The sequence below is a fragment of the Anomalospiza imberbis genome, chromosome 16, assembly GCF_031753505.1.
Source record: "Anomalospiza imberbis isolate Cuckoo-Finch-1a 21T00152 chromosome 16, ASM3175350v1, whole genome shotgun sequence".
Taxonomy (NCBI): Eukaryota; Metazoa; Chordata; class Aves; order Passeriformes; family Viduidae; genus Anomalospiza; species Anomalospiza imberbis.
The window spans coordinates 745,538-765,929 of NC_089696.1; the positions used below are offsets into that span (position 1 = coordinate 745,538).

The window sequence follows — 20,392 nt, forward strand, 5'->3', positions numbered from 1 at the left end:
CTCTCTGGAAGACTGCGCAATGTTGATATAAGCCATGCAAAAATAGGAATGCATTACCTTCAAAATAACAAGACTTCCTCCCACCTCTTCCCCCTCCAAGTTCATTTAATCAGGATTCACTAGATCAGCCAGGATTAACCACCTTAGCCAAGAGCTCTACCTTGGGTTGAGTCTGACAGTCATGTTAAGTGTCCTACTTGAACGTTTGTGCAGCCTGTTAGATGTTGAGAGTGTCCAACCTCCTTTCCTGAGTGTTCCTTAGTTTCTGACACATCATCAGCACTTCTGTGATGGAGGGACTTCTGATCGTGGTGGCCATCCCTTTTCCTGGCTTCTTTGTCAAAGAAGACACAGTTTAGCTTCTCCAGATACTTATCCAGCTCTTCTTGAGTATACTCCAGTTGTTTGCCAACATTACTGGGGGAAGAAGAGGGTGGAAGGGAGAGTTTGCTTTTTCTCTCCTTCCTGGCTTCTTCCACATCTGGGTTTTGTTTCATTAGAACAAGCATGATGATTATCAAGATCAGTCAGAGATACACAACCCAGACTTCTTCCATTGTGGAGGTGAGATCTCAGGAGCTGGTCATGCCTGTTGATGTACTCACAGGGAAGAAGCCAAATGGACCAAACACTGCCAAAGGTCAGAAATCCCCAGCTGCCAGCATGCACAGGAGGACTGGTGCCAGGAATCGAACCACTGGGGATGTCACAGCTGGACTTTCTAAGCAGCATGTCTTACAAACCTTCCATAGTTCTAAAGATGAAAGCAGCAGAAACAGTGAGGAGCAGAAAAAAAAATAGGCAGCAGAAAGATACAAGATTATCTGTCACAGCTCCGTATGGTGTTAAAATAGCAGCATCTCTACTCTTTTTTTTTTGTTATGAAGCTGCAGGTTAATTGATCTTTACCTTTCCTTCTGTTAGAATGTTCTTGCTGATGTCTTTCCTGAAGTGGTAAGTTCTTCCTCTTTCTAATTCAAAGAAAAGTTAGGATTTCCCTCCCCAAATGAAGATAATGTGTTATCCTTTAGGAGTGACTGGATGCTAAGTCCACAGTCTCAGCATCTAGAAAATCCAAATGAGACAAGATAACGTCAGTCACCTGAAACACAGGATCAGTAGGACCAATGTTGGCTTCTTTCTGGTCTTGGGAGAGGAAGTCCCTGCTGGGATTCTGAAAATAATTCCAGCTGAACTCTGTAGGGATCCCTTGGAGATTCTTTGTGGGCTGTTCCTTGGTGACTCTGCCCCCTGGTTACTCAGAGATGGGCAGCCCAAGGACCAATAAACACATTTCTACTGACCAAGCTCAGGAGAAGGTGTTGGACAAATGTCTGATTAGTGCCCAGTGACCAGGGTAACAGCCAAAATGCCAACTGAGACGAGGGCTAGCCTGTGAGGGGGCAGGCGGGCCATCCCCTGAAGGCAGGGTCTCCTTCTCAAGGCAGAGTCTGTCTGGAGTGGGATTGCATTTCCTAACCTTTTCTTGGGAGCAGAGATCATACCCAGATTTCTGCTGCGTCTGTGTGCACTTTTGGCCCCACCCTGCCACAGAAATAACCTTAAAATTCTTCACTTTGTTCCCAGAAGTGAGACATTTCCCCTGCTTTGCTACAGTGGTCTGAGACAAATTGCAGAGTCCCTGAAACCCCCTATTCTCTTTAGAAGCTGATCCTCAGCTTTTAGTTCTCCAAAACTCATGCTGTAAAGCAAGTTTTGCTCTAGAAGCACTGTGGTACTTCCCATCCCCTTTTGCCTTTAATTCATTCCTGAGCTCACAGCTGTGCTGGATACTTCTGTAAGCAGTTTCCTGCCTACCAGCCTGGGCCTGGCACTGCTGCTCTACATTTAGGTGGCCAGTCAGCAAAGAGATACAGTATTCCCAGTCCAGTCACCCTGGTGGCACCAAACTCAAATGCCAGGCACAAAGCTGAGAAGAGGATGCAGAAACAGGCAGGTCAGAATTGAGCTCAACTTTTTATCAAAACTGAGATACATTTCCTTAAAGCAAGAACAGTGGGTCAGAGATGTCCAGGTAGATCAGAATCTCTCCCTTCTCCCTCACTGCTGTACATCATTAATGCCTTGGGGCATAGACCAAACCTCCAGCCACAGGTATTACACAGGTATTAGTAGCAGAGCAAAGCACCGATCCAAACCTGACACTGTTGTAATAAGAGACATCACTGAAACCCTAAATAGCACTGAAATCCTAAAGAAAGAAATGCTAAAAGGGGAAAACACAGCATTTAAAAAACATCATTAAGACTGCGCTGTGGCCCCTCTAAAAGGGGAAAGGATGGATGGAGCAGCCATGGCATTTCCTAACTTCTAATATCATTGCTTGCTTCCTTTCAAACAAATATAATACAGCAAAGCTTAAAAGTGAAGTACAGACTGCTGTAGTTTTAGACAGCTCTTCAAGATACAATCACTAATGAAGTAACTTGTGCACATCTGTCAGAAACTCAGGAGGCATCACCTTGACTATAAAAACAAGGAGTAGACAGAAAAAGGCAAAATGCTTTGTCCAGGATTCCATGGCTGACTTGTGGAACCGAGCCGACACGACACTCGGGAACACGACGTATCGCACTGATAACATCTGCCTTCCCACAAACACATATGTAAGTCCTCCAGTAATGAAGTACAGAAAAAGGAACTGGTTTTACAGGTCAGCATTATTCAGACCTCTGGAAAACCACAGGAGTTGTTCTCATATTAGAATGGAGTTTTCTCTGGCCCCTTTGAAGAGAACTGCTGGATCAGGTTACACCAAACGCCCACCTCACTGGTATCTTTAGTCTAATTGTGAATGCCTAATGAACAGCATGAACACGAGGTAATGATGTAAGAATGCTTTTCAGAATACTTCTGCAAACTCCCGCAGCAAGGATTTTACAGTATTTTAGCAGCTCTAGCTTTACCTGAGCTATGACAAGGAAAAAAAAAAGCTATTTCCCAGACATCTCCTGCTTAATCAGCCAGGGAAGCAAACAGCTGTAGCTCCAAGGTCATGTAGATGATGCTCTTGAATCTCAGTAAACAGCATGAAAACATGAAAAGTGTGACAAGGACATAGTTTTGTATGTTTAATGTAAAATCCTGGAAATAAAAAAAAAATACTGTCTAAGATTGTTCTATACATTCAAAGTAACAGCTGTGCTCCTTGGCAAATAAAGTGTGCTGACCTCGATTTCCAGTTTTCATCTATTGACTTCCAAAAGACAAATTAATTTCTCCATGTTTTTCCTCATCATAGATGTTATCGAGGTTCAGTTTCTTCTTATGCCCAAGCAGGAATTCTTTAAAATATTCTTTTTAAATATTTAAAATTTAAAAGAAATAAACAAGTATTGCAGATGCAATTGCCTGCCATCAGAGCTTAGTAATAAAATAATTTTTTTAATTTTGAAATTTTCGTTTTTAATTTTTTAATTAATTAATTTTTTAGAGCCACAATCAGGCTTTTAGTCTTTCACAGCCTATGTTTTTTCACCATCTCTCAGGTGCTCTCAGCATTCCCTGGAATCTGGATACACTCCCATTTCCCACTTTTCACACAGGCTGACTGGACTGTAAGAGGCAGGAATGCACTGCTCCCTAGGCACACCTGATACAATGTAGCCTTTCACAGCATTTCTCTTCTTTCAGCATTTTTTACGCTTGGTGGGAAGATCTTCTGCATGAACTTAAGAGATGCGTTCAGTGACTCAAGCAGTATTGACTGGAGACACACATTCAAAAAGCCAGAATTTAATACAAATCAAATGGAACAGAGTCTTTGGGCTGTGAGTTTATTTTACCACCACCCAAGGCTGGCATGCAGCTAATTTTCCCTCTGAGGCACTAGTGGTTGTAACTGAGCTACTTATAAAGTAAACTTTATTTAAGAGCTGATTGTACATACTTCCTAGCTGTCCAGAACCTGGCTTCAGCAACAAAAATTTTCCCTGCTTTCCTGGAAACAACTGTCCTTACATCTCTAGGCTGGATTAAATCAAGATGTGCAGTTTTATTCTAGGTCTGTACCTGTCAGTGAAAGAGATGAATGAGCAAAACCGGGTCTCGCTCACTTTTCCCCAAAGACCCTGAGCTCGTGCTCCTCCATGTCAGGGATGACACACTGCTGGTATTTGCTGGATGCCAGAAGCTGCATTCACACAGACTCGGGGAGTGGAAGCACCCAGCTATCCACTGCTCTGGATCTTGATTCCAAACCATTCCCTGCTGTATGTATTGCCACCTCAGCTGCTAGAAAGGCTCTGCTCTATTTAAAAGCAATGGGAGAAAGGGAAAATCTCATGCTATAGAAGACAGATTCTACTGTTAATGTCAATTCTACAGGAAAGAAAGCAGATCCTTCCACACTGCTGACCCTTTCAAAGCTGCCTCTCTCCAATGTGAGCACAGAGGAGCACTTATGTACACTGAGTTTTGGGGTCATATACATAGTAGGCAGATCTGGTTTAAACTTCTAGATAAGGCACCCTGGAAGAAGATCCAGAGATTCACGCATGACATTTCCTTCTGTACAGCACCTTTCCACCATTCTTCAGTTTACAGGAGATCTGGCACAGTTTTAGTCAAAGTGACTTTTCTAGAAGAAGTTAAAGTGAAATTCTTGGGGAGTTGTGAAATTGAATAAGCCTGTGTTAAGTGTCCTGTGTGACTCTGAAGGGGATTCTGCTGAACTTTGGCTTTTCCTGCAAGCTCCCAAGCACTTCCGGATGAACTGGCCATTCTTCTTGTGGATACTTCCCTTCAACTCCACGATCCTGGCAGATTTTGCAGCTTAAAGAGGGGACAAATAATAAGAAACGTTCAGTCATCTCATATAGTGAGGCCTCAGTCTGCAAAGCATAGGGCAGGATTGACTCCTTTTCTTCTCCTCCTCACCATGCAAAGTTCTCCTACCTGTTTCCATAAGTTTCAGCTCTCTGCACAGCTCCTCCTGCATCTTCTTCCTGTAGTCTCCAAACATGGCTCTCATGAGCTGACGCTTCTTCACCAGTGGAGCCTTGTCACTGCGCAATGTCCTGATTGCCCTGAGAGCCTCCTCAGCTGCAGCAATGGAGAAACAACACACGGGTTAAGGCTCCCTGCTGGCTCTGGCCCTGCATTCCTGCCCATGCTGCCCCCAGGAGAGTGCTCTTCTTTACTTCAATGCTTACCCTGCTTTGGAGTGGGTTTCTGGGTCTTCAAGCCGAGTTCCAGCTGGTTCACACACCAGTCCACCTCCTTCCACAGCTGCTCTTCTGACTGCTATCAGCATGAGGCACAGTGAACAAGAGGAAGTAAATTACCCAAAAATTACAGCAGCAGTTGCTACACAGGATGAAAGGGAACTCCATAAAGTCACTATTCCAAATATTATGTTCTGGTGATCGCTTAATAGACTTCATTACATTTTCCCTCTAGTGTTCTTCATCAGATAAACTAAAAGAACTGTGCAAATGTTTAGCTGCAACTCACTGTCTCTATTAGATGGATTTAATGCGCGGCTGCCATTCAGAATGTGCTGTTTTCTGGAAAGCTGTTCAGCTTTCAAAAAAACTTACGGATGGGAGAAATAAACATTAGCAACAAAAAACCCCTATCCTCAAACCTGCACAAAATCAAAAAAAGCAAACAATGGACAAAATCTGAAGCTGAGTATTTCTCAGCTCCTTTGTGCTTGCTCAACCAGAAATGCATGAGGGACAAGGAAGATGAAGCCCACGGAGATGAAGGAAGCCACACACCACTGAGCAAAGCCAGCTGGCTAAGTCAGCAGTGGGACAGGGAAACAGGGCTGCACCCTGGGACTGAAGCAACTCTTAACTGTTATGTATATGTAAATACAAATGCCCTCCCACTGTCTCCTTTTACCTACAACAGTGTCCTTCCAAAGGACTGGAAGGGCTTTACCTGACCTTCAACTCTTCCTATGTCTCTGGTGCTCAGCAGTGTTTATTGGCAGGACTGCAGGTGAAGCAGACCTTTGGATGAAATGTACCAGAGGCAGGTGAACACTCAGTGCAATTTCCTTGTAAAATATTAAAAAAAGGAAGGTTTTGTGCAATCTTGTGTTACAATATGGATCACCTGGCACTGTTTGTTTGTAAAACCTACACCAGTGCTGGAAAGTAAAATAAAATGAAGACCTGAGGACCTTAGCAGAACAGAAAATCTCAGGATGTGCCTTAATGTTGTGTTTATATATAACTTGCAATTTCAGTTGATTTCTGGGCCATGCCCTACAGAGGACCCTTCTCAGAAGCACCCTTGAGCTCTACCACAGGTCTGTGGCTACACCAGGTGGCAGTTCTGTGCCTTGGCTTTGCTCCTGTTACTACAAAAGCAATTCATCCTGCAACAAGCACATCAGAGCTACAGGGCCTGGCTCAGCACCCACAGGCACCAGTTTGGCACCAACTGAAGATAGTTACCTCCATTTCCTATTTTTATTTTCTTAAGAAAACATGGCATCCAGCTCCCCAGGATTAACTGTCACAAGCCTAAGCATGAAATCTTTCAGCACAAATCTGAAGGCCCATTAACTTCCTTTGCTCTGGTGAGGCTCCTCAGCTGTGTAGCAGAGAAAGCAAACAGCTGCTGGAACATGTAAGCAGCAAATGCGGTCTTTCAGCTTCCATCTCAGGGCAGTATGCTAATTGTTCATCTGTGCAAAGACATAAAGTGTCTCTTTAGCTCAAGGGTTTATAAATAACAGGATCCCATCAGTATTTAACTACCTGAGAGGTCTTCTCATCCTGATGGGAAGTATCTGTATTTTGACAGCTGTTAGCTTCTGCCTTTGCCTTCCTGCTGGTCTCAGTTTCTTCTGTTTTGTTTTTACTGACAGGTGCTTTTTGTTTCTTCTTTTTCTTCTGGGCAGCTCCACCTCCTGTTGATTTCTCTGTCATTGCCTTGTCTGCAGGGGCTGTCTCTGTTTGGGGGATCTTTGATGTGACATGGCTTCTATCCTCTTTGGGTGCACTCCCTGTCACTTGAGTCACCTCAGGCTTCTGCAAGGCTGCAGCCTGTGGCAGAGCTTCTGATTCAGCAGGGAGTGAAGAATCTGCTGTGTGCTCTGTATGTTGGCTTGCTGGAAGTAACTGAAGATGAGGACAGTCTTCATCTGGGATGGCAAAGTTGAAAGCAAACTTGGGTTCTTGTCCAGAGGCAGCAAACCTCAAGGTGCCATTCCAGTTCTCCTGCTTGGTGGCTCTGACATTGTTTTGTACCTGCTCAGCACCACTGTCACCAGGGTCAGCTTCTGGGTTGGTCTTGGAAAGTGTAAAATCAAATCGGAAGCTGCTGCCAGATGATGTGAACAACTCTGGCTTTGCCTCAGGGGTTGGGTCAGACTGTTTCACACCATCTGAAGCCTGCCCCTTGTTTGGCTGTACTTCCACAACATCAGGGGTCATGCCTAGAAAAGACAAAGAATATTGTTTCAATACTGGTGTTCTCAATGCACCCCTTTCCTATCATGGGGGTGCCACTGAAGTTTCCACCCTAAGGCACTGCCCAGAGAGGTGACTCAATTAATGCTGCAACCTAAGAAATCGACAGAAAAGAACCAAATCTCACCATCCCCTGAGGGACAGCTCAAGCTCACCTTTCTCCATGCTCTTCTGACCCTCATCCATTTTGAGATGACAATCCCCAAACTCATTGCTCATCTCTTGTTGCTTCTCTGCAAGAGGAGTCTCAGGGGAGTGCAGGACCTTGGAAATGTGTTGGTTCTCTTCTGCTGCACTCAGAAAACACCAAGAGAGACAATAAATAGTTTACGGTGGGCCTTAAAATCCACACTGTGGGATGCTGATGACTGACTCTTCTCTTAATGTGCTCTGTGTTCATACCACCTCTGACTAATCCATAACTAACATTCAATTGAAAGGGAACTCCAAGTGCTTCCAGAAGCTCAAATACTGTGAGATGCTCCTACAGAGGGGGAAAAAAAATCTTAACTGCTTATTACTTACAGTTGGACTCTTACACTGCAATAAGTGCACTGCTAATGCCACAGAAGCTACAGAGGGCTTAGCAATCTTTCCCTCAAGGTGAAGACAAATCCCAGAACCTAACTCAGTGTCTCTTCTCTGGAAAACTGGAAAAAATCTAAGTAGAGGGCATACCCTGAAAAGCAGGACTCTTGCTCTTGCTTACAAACCAGCCTGACCACAACAAGAATCCAAAGCTTTTGTGTTAGAACAAATTCTCTACAAAACAGAGTTGTTCTATGACAGTGGTCCCCAAGACTTCAATTTGGAAACCCTAAATATAGTCTTGTAGTGTTTGTCCCACTTATTTTAAGCCACAGAACAACTTGAGAGTAGTACTGTGGAATGGGAACATCCCACCTCTCCTGGCTGCAGCACCTGACCATCCTCTCGGGAAAGAACCTTTCCCTAACATCCAGCCCAATAATCACCCCCTAACATAGCTCCAGCCATTCCCTCAGGTCCTGCCCCTGGTCACAGAGCAGAGATTGGAGCTGCCCCTTGGGAGGAGCTGCAGCCCCGGTGAGCTCTGTGCTCCATCTCCTCCAGCTGAACAGACCAAGTGCCCTCAGCTGCTCCTCCTATGGCTTCCCCTTGAGACCCTTCCCCATCCTCATATCCCTCCCCTTGGACACTAACAGTTATAGACCCTTCTGATATTGTGGTGCCCCAAAGTGCCCCCAGCACTGGAGGTGAGGCTGCCCCAGGGCAGGGCAGAACGGGACAATCCCCTCCCTGTCTCAGCCAGTGATGCTGGGCCTGATGCACCCCCGACCATGGTGGGACAGAAGTGAGATGTACCTTCACAGCATCTGGGTGTCAGGGTCCTGACCACATGAACTCTTATTTCAAGGGGTTTGGCTAGCTGCAATCCAGGCCAGTTACACAACAAGAGGTAGACAAAGCTCCAGGGAGCTGCTTCCCTCCCTCACCTGGGAGTTACTCTAAGCTGAGTACCTCATGCATACAGTGCTACAGCCAAACAACTCACTGATGCAGACACTGAATTCCTGGCTAGATGTTGGATCTGCCTCCTTGCCAGACTTCTCCAGCAACTGGGATTCCAGGCAGAGCCTGAGTACCACCAGCACCACTGCTCAGCTCTCCTGGCTCACATACTGTGCACAAGGGTCCTTTTCTGGCCAGGGCACTGCTTCTGCTGTCTCATTCCTGTGCTCAGCTCCCGCTTCCCATCCAGGAGCTGCCTTCCCTGCTGCTGGGCACTGGGGACCAGCACAGGACACATTTGTAACAAAAGGGTCTGATCACAGAATAGCTTGGGCAGAAGCTTTAAAGCTCATCCACTCCTGCCATGGGCAGGGACACCTTCCACTATCCCAGGTTGCTCCAAGCCCTTTCCAGCCCAACCTTGGACACTTCCAGCAATCCAGGGGCAGCCAGTTTCTCTGGGCACCCTGTGCCAGGGTCTCACCAGCCTCACAGGGAAGAATTCCTTCCTAGTATCTGATCTAAGCATTATCTCTGGCAGTGGAAAGCCATTCCCTGTGTCCTGTCCCTCCATCCCTTGTCCCAAGTCCCTCTCCAGCTCTCCTGGAGCCCCTTTAGGCCCTGCAAGGGGCTCTGAGTTCTCCCCAGAGCCTTCTCCAGGATGAACAATCACAACCCTCTCAGCCTTAATTCTTCCTTGAGCCTGATGCTCAAGCACAAGGCACCTATCAGTCACTGCTCCATGCTCAGGCAGACCAGCAAACACTCACCTGAGCATCTTACATAGGGTTCACAGTCCTCTCCCAAGGTTAGGCACTGACCAGCAGCAGGACACGTGTTTGCAGCTCTACAAATTGGACTAACGAGATCAAACTATGACCTTATAGAATTTTATCTTCCATGTAATTTTTCCCTGGAAAAAGCTTCACAAAAATAAACCTACTGATGTTTAAGGGCCAGACATGCTGGCACAGTATTTCCTTAAGATGAAAAACAAAGGCAGACCTGTAGCAGAACCAAACAAGTCATATGAGAAAAAAGAACACAACAAAGAATATAGAAAACAGAGAGAACAAACACTAAATGAATAAAAAAAAAATAAAACTGCTTCCAGGAACACAGTCCTTAAAGCCCAATGTTGTCCTGTGTTTAGAACAAATCCCAAATAACACAAGAACAGGGAACATAAAGGAGAGAAGAAACAGAAAACATCCACATCTGCTAAATCACACCCAAGGCCAGAATATGGGAGGGTGTGGGCTGGGAAAGAGGAACGTACCTAATTTGGGGTGTGGAATGAGACGGAGATCTGCCTCCAGTTGTGAAATGCACCACTCCAGCTCCTCCTGGAACACACCATGGAGATCCGTGGACATCGTGTGGGGAAGGCAGAATGATTAGAAGCACAAATCTCTCACCTCCAGAACTGATTCCAAAACTGAGTTTTCTGAGGCCTCTTCCCCTGTCACAGATCAGACCTGGCTTTACACTGCAGGTGTGCTGTGTAACAGTTCATTTATACCATAAATCAACACAGCACAGGGACACCTGTCCTGTGTAGAGAGCACCAAATGAGCCTTCTGCATTACAAAAATTACAGCTCTTATTAACACGAAAGCCCACCACTCCCAGCAAGCCAGGACTTCCCACGTTTTTTTTTTTATTTTCATCTTCTTCTCCACCTGTCCCTTTTTGAAAGCCCCAAATGGAAGATTTCTCATTTTCCCTGAAGCTTAGGCAATGGCATCATGTCTCCACAGCAGGAAATTTCCCTTTAGCACAGCTCTGGTAACACACAGAATTTATCTTCAGCCTAAACACAAGCCCTTGAGGCCGCATGTGCTCTACTTCTACGTTGGCTGCCTCTTGATAAGCAGGTGGAAGTTAAGGTTTGCAGCCCGCCTGTGGACAAGGCACACTAAAACACTGGGAACGAAAAGAATGTTCAGGATAAGGAGAGGAGCAGGGATTGGGAAAGGCACCAGAGACGGGAAAGCCTTTAAGGAGAACCTGCGGGAGCTGAGCCCGGGCCCGGTGCGGGCCGAGCAGCCGAGCCCTACCTGCTCCATGGCGAGCTCCGCGCACCGCCGCCGCAGGAAGCGGCCCCAGCGCACCGCCCACCTCCGGTCACGGGCCTCGTGTGGGCTCCGGGAGCAGCCCCGCCCGGGCCGGCACCACCAACTGGAGCTCGGGGCCCGCCTCTCGGATCCCCCGGCGGGCCCTGCCCCCGCCGCGGGCCCGCGGTGGCCGGGCCGGGCCGGGCCGGGCCGGTGTGCGCCGCCCTCAGCGCTCGGGCCGCTCCCCGCACTGCCGTTCCGCCCGAGCGCGCCCGGCCCGACGGGCCGCCGTCCCCCGCACTTGTGACCCCTGCGCCTCCCTCCTGCTCCCCTGAGCCCCACACGGTGCCGGGCACATGCGTGCCCACGGAGCGGGCCGCGGGTACCCGGCGGTGCCGCCTGCCCTGGGCCAAATCCCCGCAGGGGCACCCACACCAGCCCTGGCCCCTCACGGGCCAGCCTGACAGAGGCCATGCCAGCAAGCACCAGGGCAGGCAAAAGAGGTTAATGCACACCTACCGGTACTGCCTAATCCCATTTCTAGTTTAGATTGCCTTTTGATGATTTAATTTTCTAAATAAAAAGTTAGACACCTTGTTTCATAGGCATTTTTCCCTCTTGGATTGTGTCCAACAACAGCCAGAAGATCCCCGTGAGGTCAGTACTGCGTGTCACTGCGCAGGGTTTGGTGTCCCTCAAATGCTTCAAACCATGGAGGTTATAATTTCTCTTGACATTGGCAGTTGATGTTAGAAATTCTCCAAGGCTGACAGAAGGGCTCCAAAGTGCTGGGGAAGCACTTCCAAATGTTGCTGCTAAAGATTATAAAATGGTGCTGGAAAAATCGGTACACTTCTGCCAATCCCAACCAGACTTCTGTCTGCCTTACAATCTCCACCCTTGCTGAGACTCAGCCATCGTCTGAGCCCTCTCCTCGTTACAAAAACCACCTCAGTGGTTTGAGCCTTACCCAAGGCTGTCTTGAGACTTTATCTCAAGGCTTATTCTGAGTGGTTGGATAGGGTCAAAATCAGCATCAGTCCTCACATACAAGTGTCCCAGCATCAGGAAAAAATCTGACAGTCAAGTATTGGAGAAGATAATGAGCACAAAATAATGAGCTATTGTATCTATCTTGAAAGGCCAGAATCCCACTGCAGTTTTCCTCTCCCTCAGTGCCTGAGCTGGACTGATGGCTTGTGAGCCTGTCACCACCAGTCTGGATGCATCCCCTAAAGCAAAAGCTTCCCATCCATAGCCCGAGGAATGCACAAACCCATCAGGTGATGCAAAGGCTCTTCTTGGTATGGCTGGCACAGAGCCTGCAGAACCCATCCAGACAGAGCAAGGAGTGAAAGGAACATTGTTTTATGTCGTAGGACGCTGTTCATATCTCCAGCTCTGTGGACTCAATGCCCATGCAGGGAAAAGGCACAAAGGACCAGCAATGCCTTGGTATTCCTGGGTTTGATCTCTGCCCTGAGGATTCAGCCCCACAAGGGCACCGAGTAAGCGAGCTGTGGCAGCCTTGCTCTGAGGACAAACGACAGAAGGGCTGTCAGGAGATCCAAATGTGATCCTCAGCTTCTGCTTACACAACAGAAACCTTGTCACGGGAAGAGCTGCGAGCTGAGCTGGTGGAAGCTGATGTCTAACAAGTCATGGCTGCCTGGAAGCAAAGCAAACAGCAGGCAGAGGAATTGGAATGGCTTGAGCCTGCCTCAGGTGCAGAGCAGGTTAGTGTGTGCTGTACAAACTGTGCAAAGGCTGGGACAACTCCTCACTGCTGTCAGATGGTGACAGGAGCACCTGTCTGGGGGCAGGACAGCTGTGCAGTCCTGTAGGTCACTCCAGGACTGGCATTCCTTGCCAGCATAGAGCTGCCTTCTTTCCCCATACCACCAACTGAGCACCAGCAAATTCTTGGCAGGCATGGCTGAACTGGAAGCTGGAAAATGCAGCTCTTTGGTATGAGGCTCCTTAGAGGGAGTTGCAGGAAGGAATTGGGAAAAAAAAACCAAAAGAGAGAAGTGGAGTGGTTGCCAGAGCTGCTAACCACAGTGCCAGTGAGCCTTGGAGGGCACTGGGACAGCCCAGTGTCACATGCCCAACACATCCTGTCGCCAGACTTCCTCACCGGCAATGTACGTGGCTTGCACATACAGGCTGTCATTCAGCATTAGGAAATCTGTGTTGGACAAGAGAGAGAGAAAGCAGCTGTCAGAATGGAGCTGCTGGAGTTAGCTGGGGAGAGCTGAGATCATTGGGGAAGGGCTTCTCCCCACCCCAGGATGGCACTGCAGTGCAATCCTGGCAACGGCAGCTCTGCTTTTTGCTCAGCTGAGATGTGGGGGGCACTCCAAAAGGTTTCCCAAACACCACCAGTATCCAAGGGAAAAACCACTGGAGCAAAAGCCCAGAGCATATCCCAGGTGGAGCAAGTCTCCCTGCAGCTCCCACCGAAACAGGGGATGAGCATGTGCTTACAGCAGCCCCTGCTTTGCTCCAGCACTTCTGAGCCCTGACACCATTGTCTCCATACCAGTACATGCTGTGCCCACACCAGTACCTGCATCGGAGTCATAATTCAGTGTCCCCTTTTTATGTTCAATCCCCAGGAGCTGAGCGGGATGCAGAGACGCTGCCTCCAACGCAGTCTCTACTGAGCACCCTTGGACAGAGAATTGAGGAGATGTTAGGGCAGCCAGAGCCCCATTGCTAGAGCAGCCCAAATCCCCCTGGACAAGACAACTGTCAACCAGGCAGTTGATGGACCCAAGCTGGAACACCCTCAGCACAGCCAGCTGGACCTGGGAAGGGAAACATCCCTACAGGAGAACAGGCATAGGAAAACTGAATGCCTAGGGTATGGAGAAGAGAAAACCATTCACTTTTGTGAGGAAGAAGCAGGAGTGTTCACCTCTCATTAGTTCTATGGGTTAAATTGAAACTTCCCCTCAAAAAGGGGCTCATCTGAGGGCACTGATTCAAGCCCTTGCCACGTCTCAGGTGAGAGGGAACATTCCTGGTGGAATGGAGACATCTAGCAAAAGCAAGACCTCCTCCCCTGTCAACACAGGGAGCAGCAACTTGTGGACAAGGCTCTCTTACCTGTGGCTTCTTGGAAGTGTCGCACACAAGTGTCCATGGTCGCCACGCTGCCACTCAGGGTCTTTGTGCCTGGGAGAGAAACAGGATGGCACTGAGCAGCGCCCATAGCTCACAGCAGGAAGCAGGGCACTAGGGAAGCATAATGGGACCAGAAGTGCAGAAGTCCTGTGTGGCAGGAGGAGCAAGCTGAGGGGCCTGCAGCCACTTTCTGCTGGAGCGCAGGAAGAGGTACCTGGGTGTTACCTGCAGCTCCACTATCAGACCAGCTGGACTGGGTGAAACCATCTCACAACACAGGCATCTGCTGCCAGAGGAAGAGAATGGAGAAATGAATGCTCCTTCTCTGAAATACCTTCCCAGTCTTCATCTGCTTGGGAATTTGAAACTTAGGGAATTTAGCTAGCAAGAAGTGGTAGTGTTATAATGAAGAAAAGGGACAATAGATATCTCTAAGATTTCTCTGTCTTTACTGACGCCCTGAACCTCTAGCACCCTTGACACTGGGCAATGAAGCTTTCTAAGGTGTCGCAGACAGCTATAACTGGACAGATTCCTCCACGAGGGTGGCACACTTCTCCTCTTTACCACGAGTTCCATTATCCCCAAGGCCAAGTCACTGCAGATCCACCAGGCATCAAAACCCAAGAGGGTGGCACAAACACTGCCACACACCAACAGGAACAGCAAGGTGTGCTCAGCTCCTCAGGAATGGTGCCAACTCTTCAGCAAGAGGGACAGCACTTACCTGCGATGTAGGTGTTCAGCCCATCGATCTCCACCACCTGCTGGCCCAGTGTGTGCCGACCCGGTGCTAGCCCCATGCCAGCAATTGCATCTGTCACCAGCACCAGCCCTGCAGAACACAAGGAAAGGGGCCTTGTCAACACTGCTGCTGATTTTGCTGCAGCTCCGAGCACTGTGCCTTGTTGACCCTCCCAGAGAGGAACCACGCATCTCCAGCCACATCGCACCAGAGCAAGAGGACTGAGGGATCCGCACATGTGGCTGTGACCTTCCAGACAGCAAGGGCAGCACAAATGTCTTCTGGGAGATGGTACAGTGCTTGGAGTGGCTGGTAACACTGTGGGGACTGCCATGGCTCACCTTTGGGGTGGGCTCGGTGGGCGATGCGCAGGGCAGCAGGGTTGGTGTGGATGCCATCAGAAATCATGCCATAGAAGACCCTCCGCCCAGCAGGAATCTTGTCACTTGTCAGCAGCCCCACAATGCCAGGGTCACGGTGGTGGAACTGCTCAAGGGGAGAGAGAGAACAAGCTGTGGAGGACCAGGACACGCTGGCTGAGACTTCACTTCAGGGGATGCAGCTGCCGTCTCTATCACACAGTGCCTGGCAGCTTTACCAGGCAAACCTGGGCATTTCCTTTAATCACAGAATCACAGGATGGTTTGAACTGGAAGGGACCATTAGGTTTATCTTGTTCCAACCCCTGCCATGGGCAGCATTACTTTCCACTATTCCAGGGTGCTCCAAGCCCCATCCAACCTGACCTTAAATGCTTCCAGGGACAAGACAGCCACAGCTCCTCTGGGCAACCTGTGCCAAGGTCTCAGTACCCTCACAGCCAAGAATTTCTTCATAATATTCCATCTAACCCTGCCCTTCTTCCTTGTCCTGCCACTTCAGGCCTTTGTCCAAAGTTCCTCCCCAGCTCTCCTGGAACCCCTTTAGGCCCTGGAGGGGGCTCCATGGAGCCTTCTCTTCTCGAGGTGAACACCCCCAGCTCTCCCGGCCTGGCTCCAGAGCAGAGGGGCTCCAGCCCTTGGAGCATCTCTGTGGCCTCCTCTGCACTCGCTCCAGCAGCTCCATGTCCTTCTGATGGAAGGCCCCAGGGCTGGAAGCAGCTCTGCAGGTGGGGTCTCTCCTGAGTGGGGCAGAATCCCCCCCCTTCCCTGCTGTCCACACAGGAGGGGGTCTGGGTACACACAGGAAGGGCATGTCCAGCTCTCACCCACCAACACTTCCTAGTCCTTCTCAGTGATGAACTTCAAGAGTCTGCTGTATCTCTTTCAGCCTTGAATCTCTTTCAGATCCAGCAGTAGGAATGTGAAGCCAGAGGTTCAGTGCCAAAACCTCATTGCAAAGCATGGTACAAAACCAGCTGGGGAGAACACAGACCCATGGGGAGCAGGGGAGAAAGCCCAAAAGCAGCCCTGAAGCAGGGCAGGTGCCTCTGGGGACTCACCGGCAGCATGGCATTGAAGAGGTGAGTGATGAAGGTTGCTCCGTGCTGCACAGCCTCCTCAGCCTGGGACAGATTAGCCACTGAGTGACCTGGGAAAGAGACCAATGCCTGATTCCTCTGCCCATCTCTCCACTGATTTCCCTACAGGAGCAAAGACACTCCATCACTGGACTATGCTCTAATGCCCACCCTGGCCTGAGGTCTCAGGTGCAGCCTCGACACAGATGTGTCAGGCCATGACCCAGGGGGGGACTCTGGGGGTGGGTGCTTCACCTGAACTCCTTCAGTGTTCACATCACAGCTGTCACAATGCTGCCTTGCTCACAGCATGTTGTCTTCAGGCTGAGTTTGACATCCAATGATACGCCTTTCTGCTGGCCTCAGATACTTAAATGTTTTGTAGAGAATTATCAGAGGACACCCTCACAACAGTGGGAACTTTGCCAAGAAAACATACGGGAATGGAACTATCCGGAAAGAAACTTCTGTTTCCCCAACAGAACAGCAGCTCTGTGGGCTAACCTTGCCTTTCTGGAGTTCTTTATGTGGCTTTGGGATAAGAGATAGTCTGCTGTATGAATGCCCTTCTCACTTGAGGTTTAATTTCACCCTGAATAACTTCCCCCCTTTAAAAAAAAAAAAAAAAAACAACTTCTTCAATGATCTGAGACAAAGAAGAGTTTGTGAAGCAAAAGAAAAGAAAAACACAGCCACTTTTAAGTCAGAGGCCAGCCAGATGTTGGTGGGAGAGGTTCCTACAGTACTTCTGGTTGAAAAACAGAGTTATCAAACCAAGAGTAACCTTTGGAAAATGATTTCACCGATCACATAAGGCCAAAAGCAGTGGAACTTCAGAGTTTGAACCCTTCCACATCATCAAACCTCCAACTAAGACTGCTGTTCTTCCCTGTGTTAGAACAGCACCTTCTGTTTACTGCAGGGGCTCCTAAGTTGATACAAACTTTGGCCCTTGCCATGACAGATTGACAGCATCAAGCAAGGTCCCCATTTGTGACAGGTCTGTCATCTCCATCCAGAATCCCACCCCGTCCAGTTGCACTGAGACACTGTTAGAGATGCCACAGCCTCAAGGGAGGGGCGGCCAGAGCTCCCCTAAGCCCTGTGTGCCCCAGCCCTTACCCAGGGAGACGCAGATGCCCCGCTTGGTGAGCTCCTGGATCACCTCACTGCTCCTCCTCATTTCAGGGGCCAGGGTCACTATCTGGACACAGTCCAGAGAGCCGTAGGTGGCAAGCAGGTCCTCGAAAGCACCTGCTTCAAAGGTGCGGAGGCAGTGCTCTGGGTGGGCACCCTTTTTCTCCTTGCTGATGAACGGCCCCTCCAGGTGGGCTCCTGTCCAACAGGAAAAAAGAACCATGACCCTTCCTCCCCCCGCCAAGAACCAATAAACCTGATATGTCTACTCTGCTCCAGTCACACTCTTGCCATTTTTTTGCAGCAAAACATGTCTCAGGCAACTGTGAGATCAGCACAGTGAAGATGCAGTGCTGGCCACTGGCCAAGCCAAGCCGCCCCACTGCCACTGCTCCAGGGGCCCCAGAGGGGCTGGAGCAGTGTGTGTATGATGACAGAAAACACAGTAAAAGCCAGGCACAGACTAAGGGACAAGCTGGGTCTGGGTCTGTGCCCACCTGTGCATCCTTCCCCTATTTGTGCCCTGTAACTTCTTGCACGTCAACAGTGAACAAGATAATTGCCCACCTAGACTAGCACCACAGAGGGATGAATCCACTTACCCAGGACTCCTGCTCCATGGGCTCCACCATTTCTTACACTGATCTGAGGGAGAACCTAGAGAAAGGGGTTTGTCAGACATGGCAACACAGACACAGCCTCCCAGCCTGCCAAATCAGACCCAAATGTCAGGTCCACAGGGAGATTTGTAGCTGGACCACTTGGGACCATCACAGCCCACAAAGGAAAAGCCGTCTCCAAGCCTTGGCGGGCAGAGCTCGCTTGGAGACATGGCTGTCTCTGCATTCTAAAGGCTGAGGGCAAGAAACCCAGGGTAAAGTCCAGCTCCTCATGCCCATGGCTTTTCTGCCCTGGCAGCTATCCCAGTCTTGGCCCACCCACCTCCTGATACCAACCTCAGTCCCTGATCACCCTGCGGATGGGAGAGGAGAAGGCCCCTTACCTGGTGGTACACAGATGGAGGAGAGGTCACCAGGGTGGGACAGAAAGAGGTAACTCCATGGGAGAGGATTTTCTGACTGACCAGGTCAATACCTGATTTGAAGTCATCCGTAGCCAGAGAGAAGTCCACCCCAAAGCCTCCTGCACCACAAACAAAACAGGGGTGAAACTGCTGCTTCCCCAGTGGGCGTGCTCCACGCAGAAACACAGAAGAAAGACTGTGTGACTGGAGGGAGATGTTCCATTGGTAGGGCGTTGACACAGAGGGCTCCACCAGCACTTCTGTCCTACATTCCAAGGTTCCACAAGGACAAATCTCACCATCACTGCCCTCATGACGTGCTCTTCCCCACAGCACCCCCGTGTTTTGCAAGCACAACCTTTTTATTTTGATGCAGGGCAAACTGTGATGATTCCCAGCTGAAAAGGGAACTGACATCCAACTTTAGCTACCATAGAACAAGCCCCTCTTCCCTTCTGAAGAGAGCTGTTGCAGCTAATTGTTATTGTTCCTGTGGGAAGTCTTGCCCTCTCCTCCCATATCCTGGAAAGGGTAGGGCAGGCATCCTGCCAGTGCAGGGGCAGGATAAAATATCGATAAAAATGAGTTCAGAGGAAACCCTCACCTGGCCAAAGGGGATCACTTACACAATAGCAGCAACCACAGGCAAAATTGCTCTTTGTCATTGGTTGGGTGACTCACACCTCCCTTGAGCAGCTGAAACGGCCATGGGCAGGACACCCGCAGTGGGGCTGGGAGTCAGGGATGGACAAACCCGGGATGGCCCCAGTCTGCGAGTGCATGTAGCTTCACTGTACCATTGATCTGGACATCGATGAAACCTGGGGCGATGATGCTGTCCTTGCAGTCCAGCTGGACATCAGCAGAGCCCTTTTCGTCAAAGAAGAGTTTCTCTGGGTTGAGGATCTTCCCCTCTCGTACCCACAGGTCCTCCCTGGAGAGACAGTCACACATACCAAGCTCTGGTGCCATCTGCAGCATGTGGAGCAGGTGGCCGTGCCCCAGTGACAGTGATCCTGAGCAAAGTGGATCCCACCGGCACCTCCGGCCACGGGCTCTGTGATGTCTGCCAGAGCACAGCTGCTCTTTCAGCTGGGACACAGCGAGCTACCCTCTCTGCCTGGCTCTGGCTCTGCAAAACTCACAGGAATGGGATTTTCATGGGCTACCCCTCAAAAGTGGTGGTGATGATGGCCAAAGCGCCCAGGGGGCTGGCAGAAGAGACAAAACAACAGGGACCGTACATGACACCCGCCCCATCTCCCTCCAAAACCTGGCAGAGGGGACATGGGATGGCAGAGCGCGGCGGGTGAGGGCCAATAGCCGGTGCACGGGGGAACTGGCGACCTTCCCTCGGCACTGCAGGTGTCAGGTCAGGTCGGAGCCTGTCCGGGAGCCCCCACACCCCTGGTGCCGCAGCCTTGGTACCCACGGACACCCCGATACGCCCAGACAGCCCTGGTACCGCCGGACACCACGGCAACCCCATGCCTGGTACGCCCAGCCTCACCTCTGGAGCTGGTGGTCCCTCAGGATGCGGCAGTTGGTGAACTGGACGATGGGCGCGTCCGAGACGGATTTGTTGGACGGCATCGCGGGGCAGTGGGAGCCGGCGGGAAGCGCGAACCCCCAGGCGGCCGGCGCAGGGGGAAGGGACCGGGCGTGGCGAAGCAAGGCCAGGCCGCGGCTCCGGTGCGAGCGGCTGCCGCGGGACTGTTCAGGCGGTGAGAGGCGGAGGCACCGGAGCACCGCCCCCGGGGCAGGCGGAGGGTGAGCTCCCTCCCCTGCCCGGCGCTCCGAGCCGACGCTGTGAGGAACAAGCCCCACGAGGCCGTGCGGGCGGGCGCCACCGCGGCGCCCGACGAGAGCCGGGCCCGGGGCGCTGTCCCTACCCCGGGG

At 50.2% G+C, this 20,392-nt stretch overlaps 1 protein-coding gene across 9 annotated transcripts; it reads right to left on the reverse strand.

Annotated features, from left to right (window-relative positions):
• Positions 1-1,958: 1,958 nt before the first annotated feature.
• Positions 1,959-20,392, reverse strand: AMDHD2 (amidohydrolase domain containing 2). Of its 9 annotated transcripts, none has more exons than XM_068206421.1 (16): positions 20,004-20,392; positions 19,291-19,427; positions 18,473-18,612; positions 18,072-18,126; positions 17,455-17,667; positions 16,315-16,403; positions 15,215-15,359; positions 14,856-14,963; positions 14,111-14,179; positions 13,569-13,670; positions 11,593-13,187; positions 7,607-7,935; positions 6,738-7,417; positions 5,175-5,262; positions 4,918-5,064; positions 1,959-4,794 (listed from the first exon to the last, which is right to left on the reverse strand). In XM_068206421.1, exons 1-11 carry the CDS (start codon positions 20,084-20,086, stop codon positions 13,099-13,101), a joined length of 1,230 nt encoding a protein of 409 aa, XP_068062522.1. In that variant the 5' UTR covers positions 20,087-20,392; the 3' UTR covers positions 1,959-4,794; positions 4,918-5,064; positions 5,175-5,262; positions 6,738-7,417; positions 7,607-7,935; positions 11,593-13,098. The 9 variants fall into 9 exon arrangements, with proteins under 9 accessions (XP_068062522.1, XP_068062519.1, XP_068062521.1 ...); XM_068206418.1 differs by having other exon boundaries at positions 5,175-5,265; XM_068206420.1 differs by having other exon boundaries at positions 4,900-5,064; positions 5,175-5,265.

Bases quoted from the DNA above. Each gene is read 5' to 3' on its own strand.
- AMDHD2 (XM_068206421.1), bottom strand. From the start codon at position 20,086: ATGCCGTCCAACAAATCCGTCTCGGACGCGCCCATCGTCCAGTTCACC. The intron at 13,671-14,110 runs GTAAGAGAGCCT...TCTCTGTCCAAG, and splicing joins ACACTTCCAAGAAGCCACAG to GGTGCTCAGTAGAGACTGCG. The intron at 13,188-13,568 runs GTACTGGTGTGG...TGTCCAACACAG, and splicing joins GAATTATGACTCCGATGCAG to ATTTCCTAATGCTGAATGAC.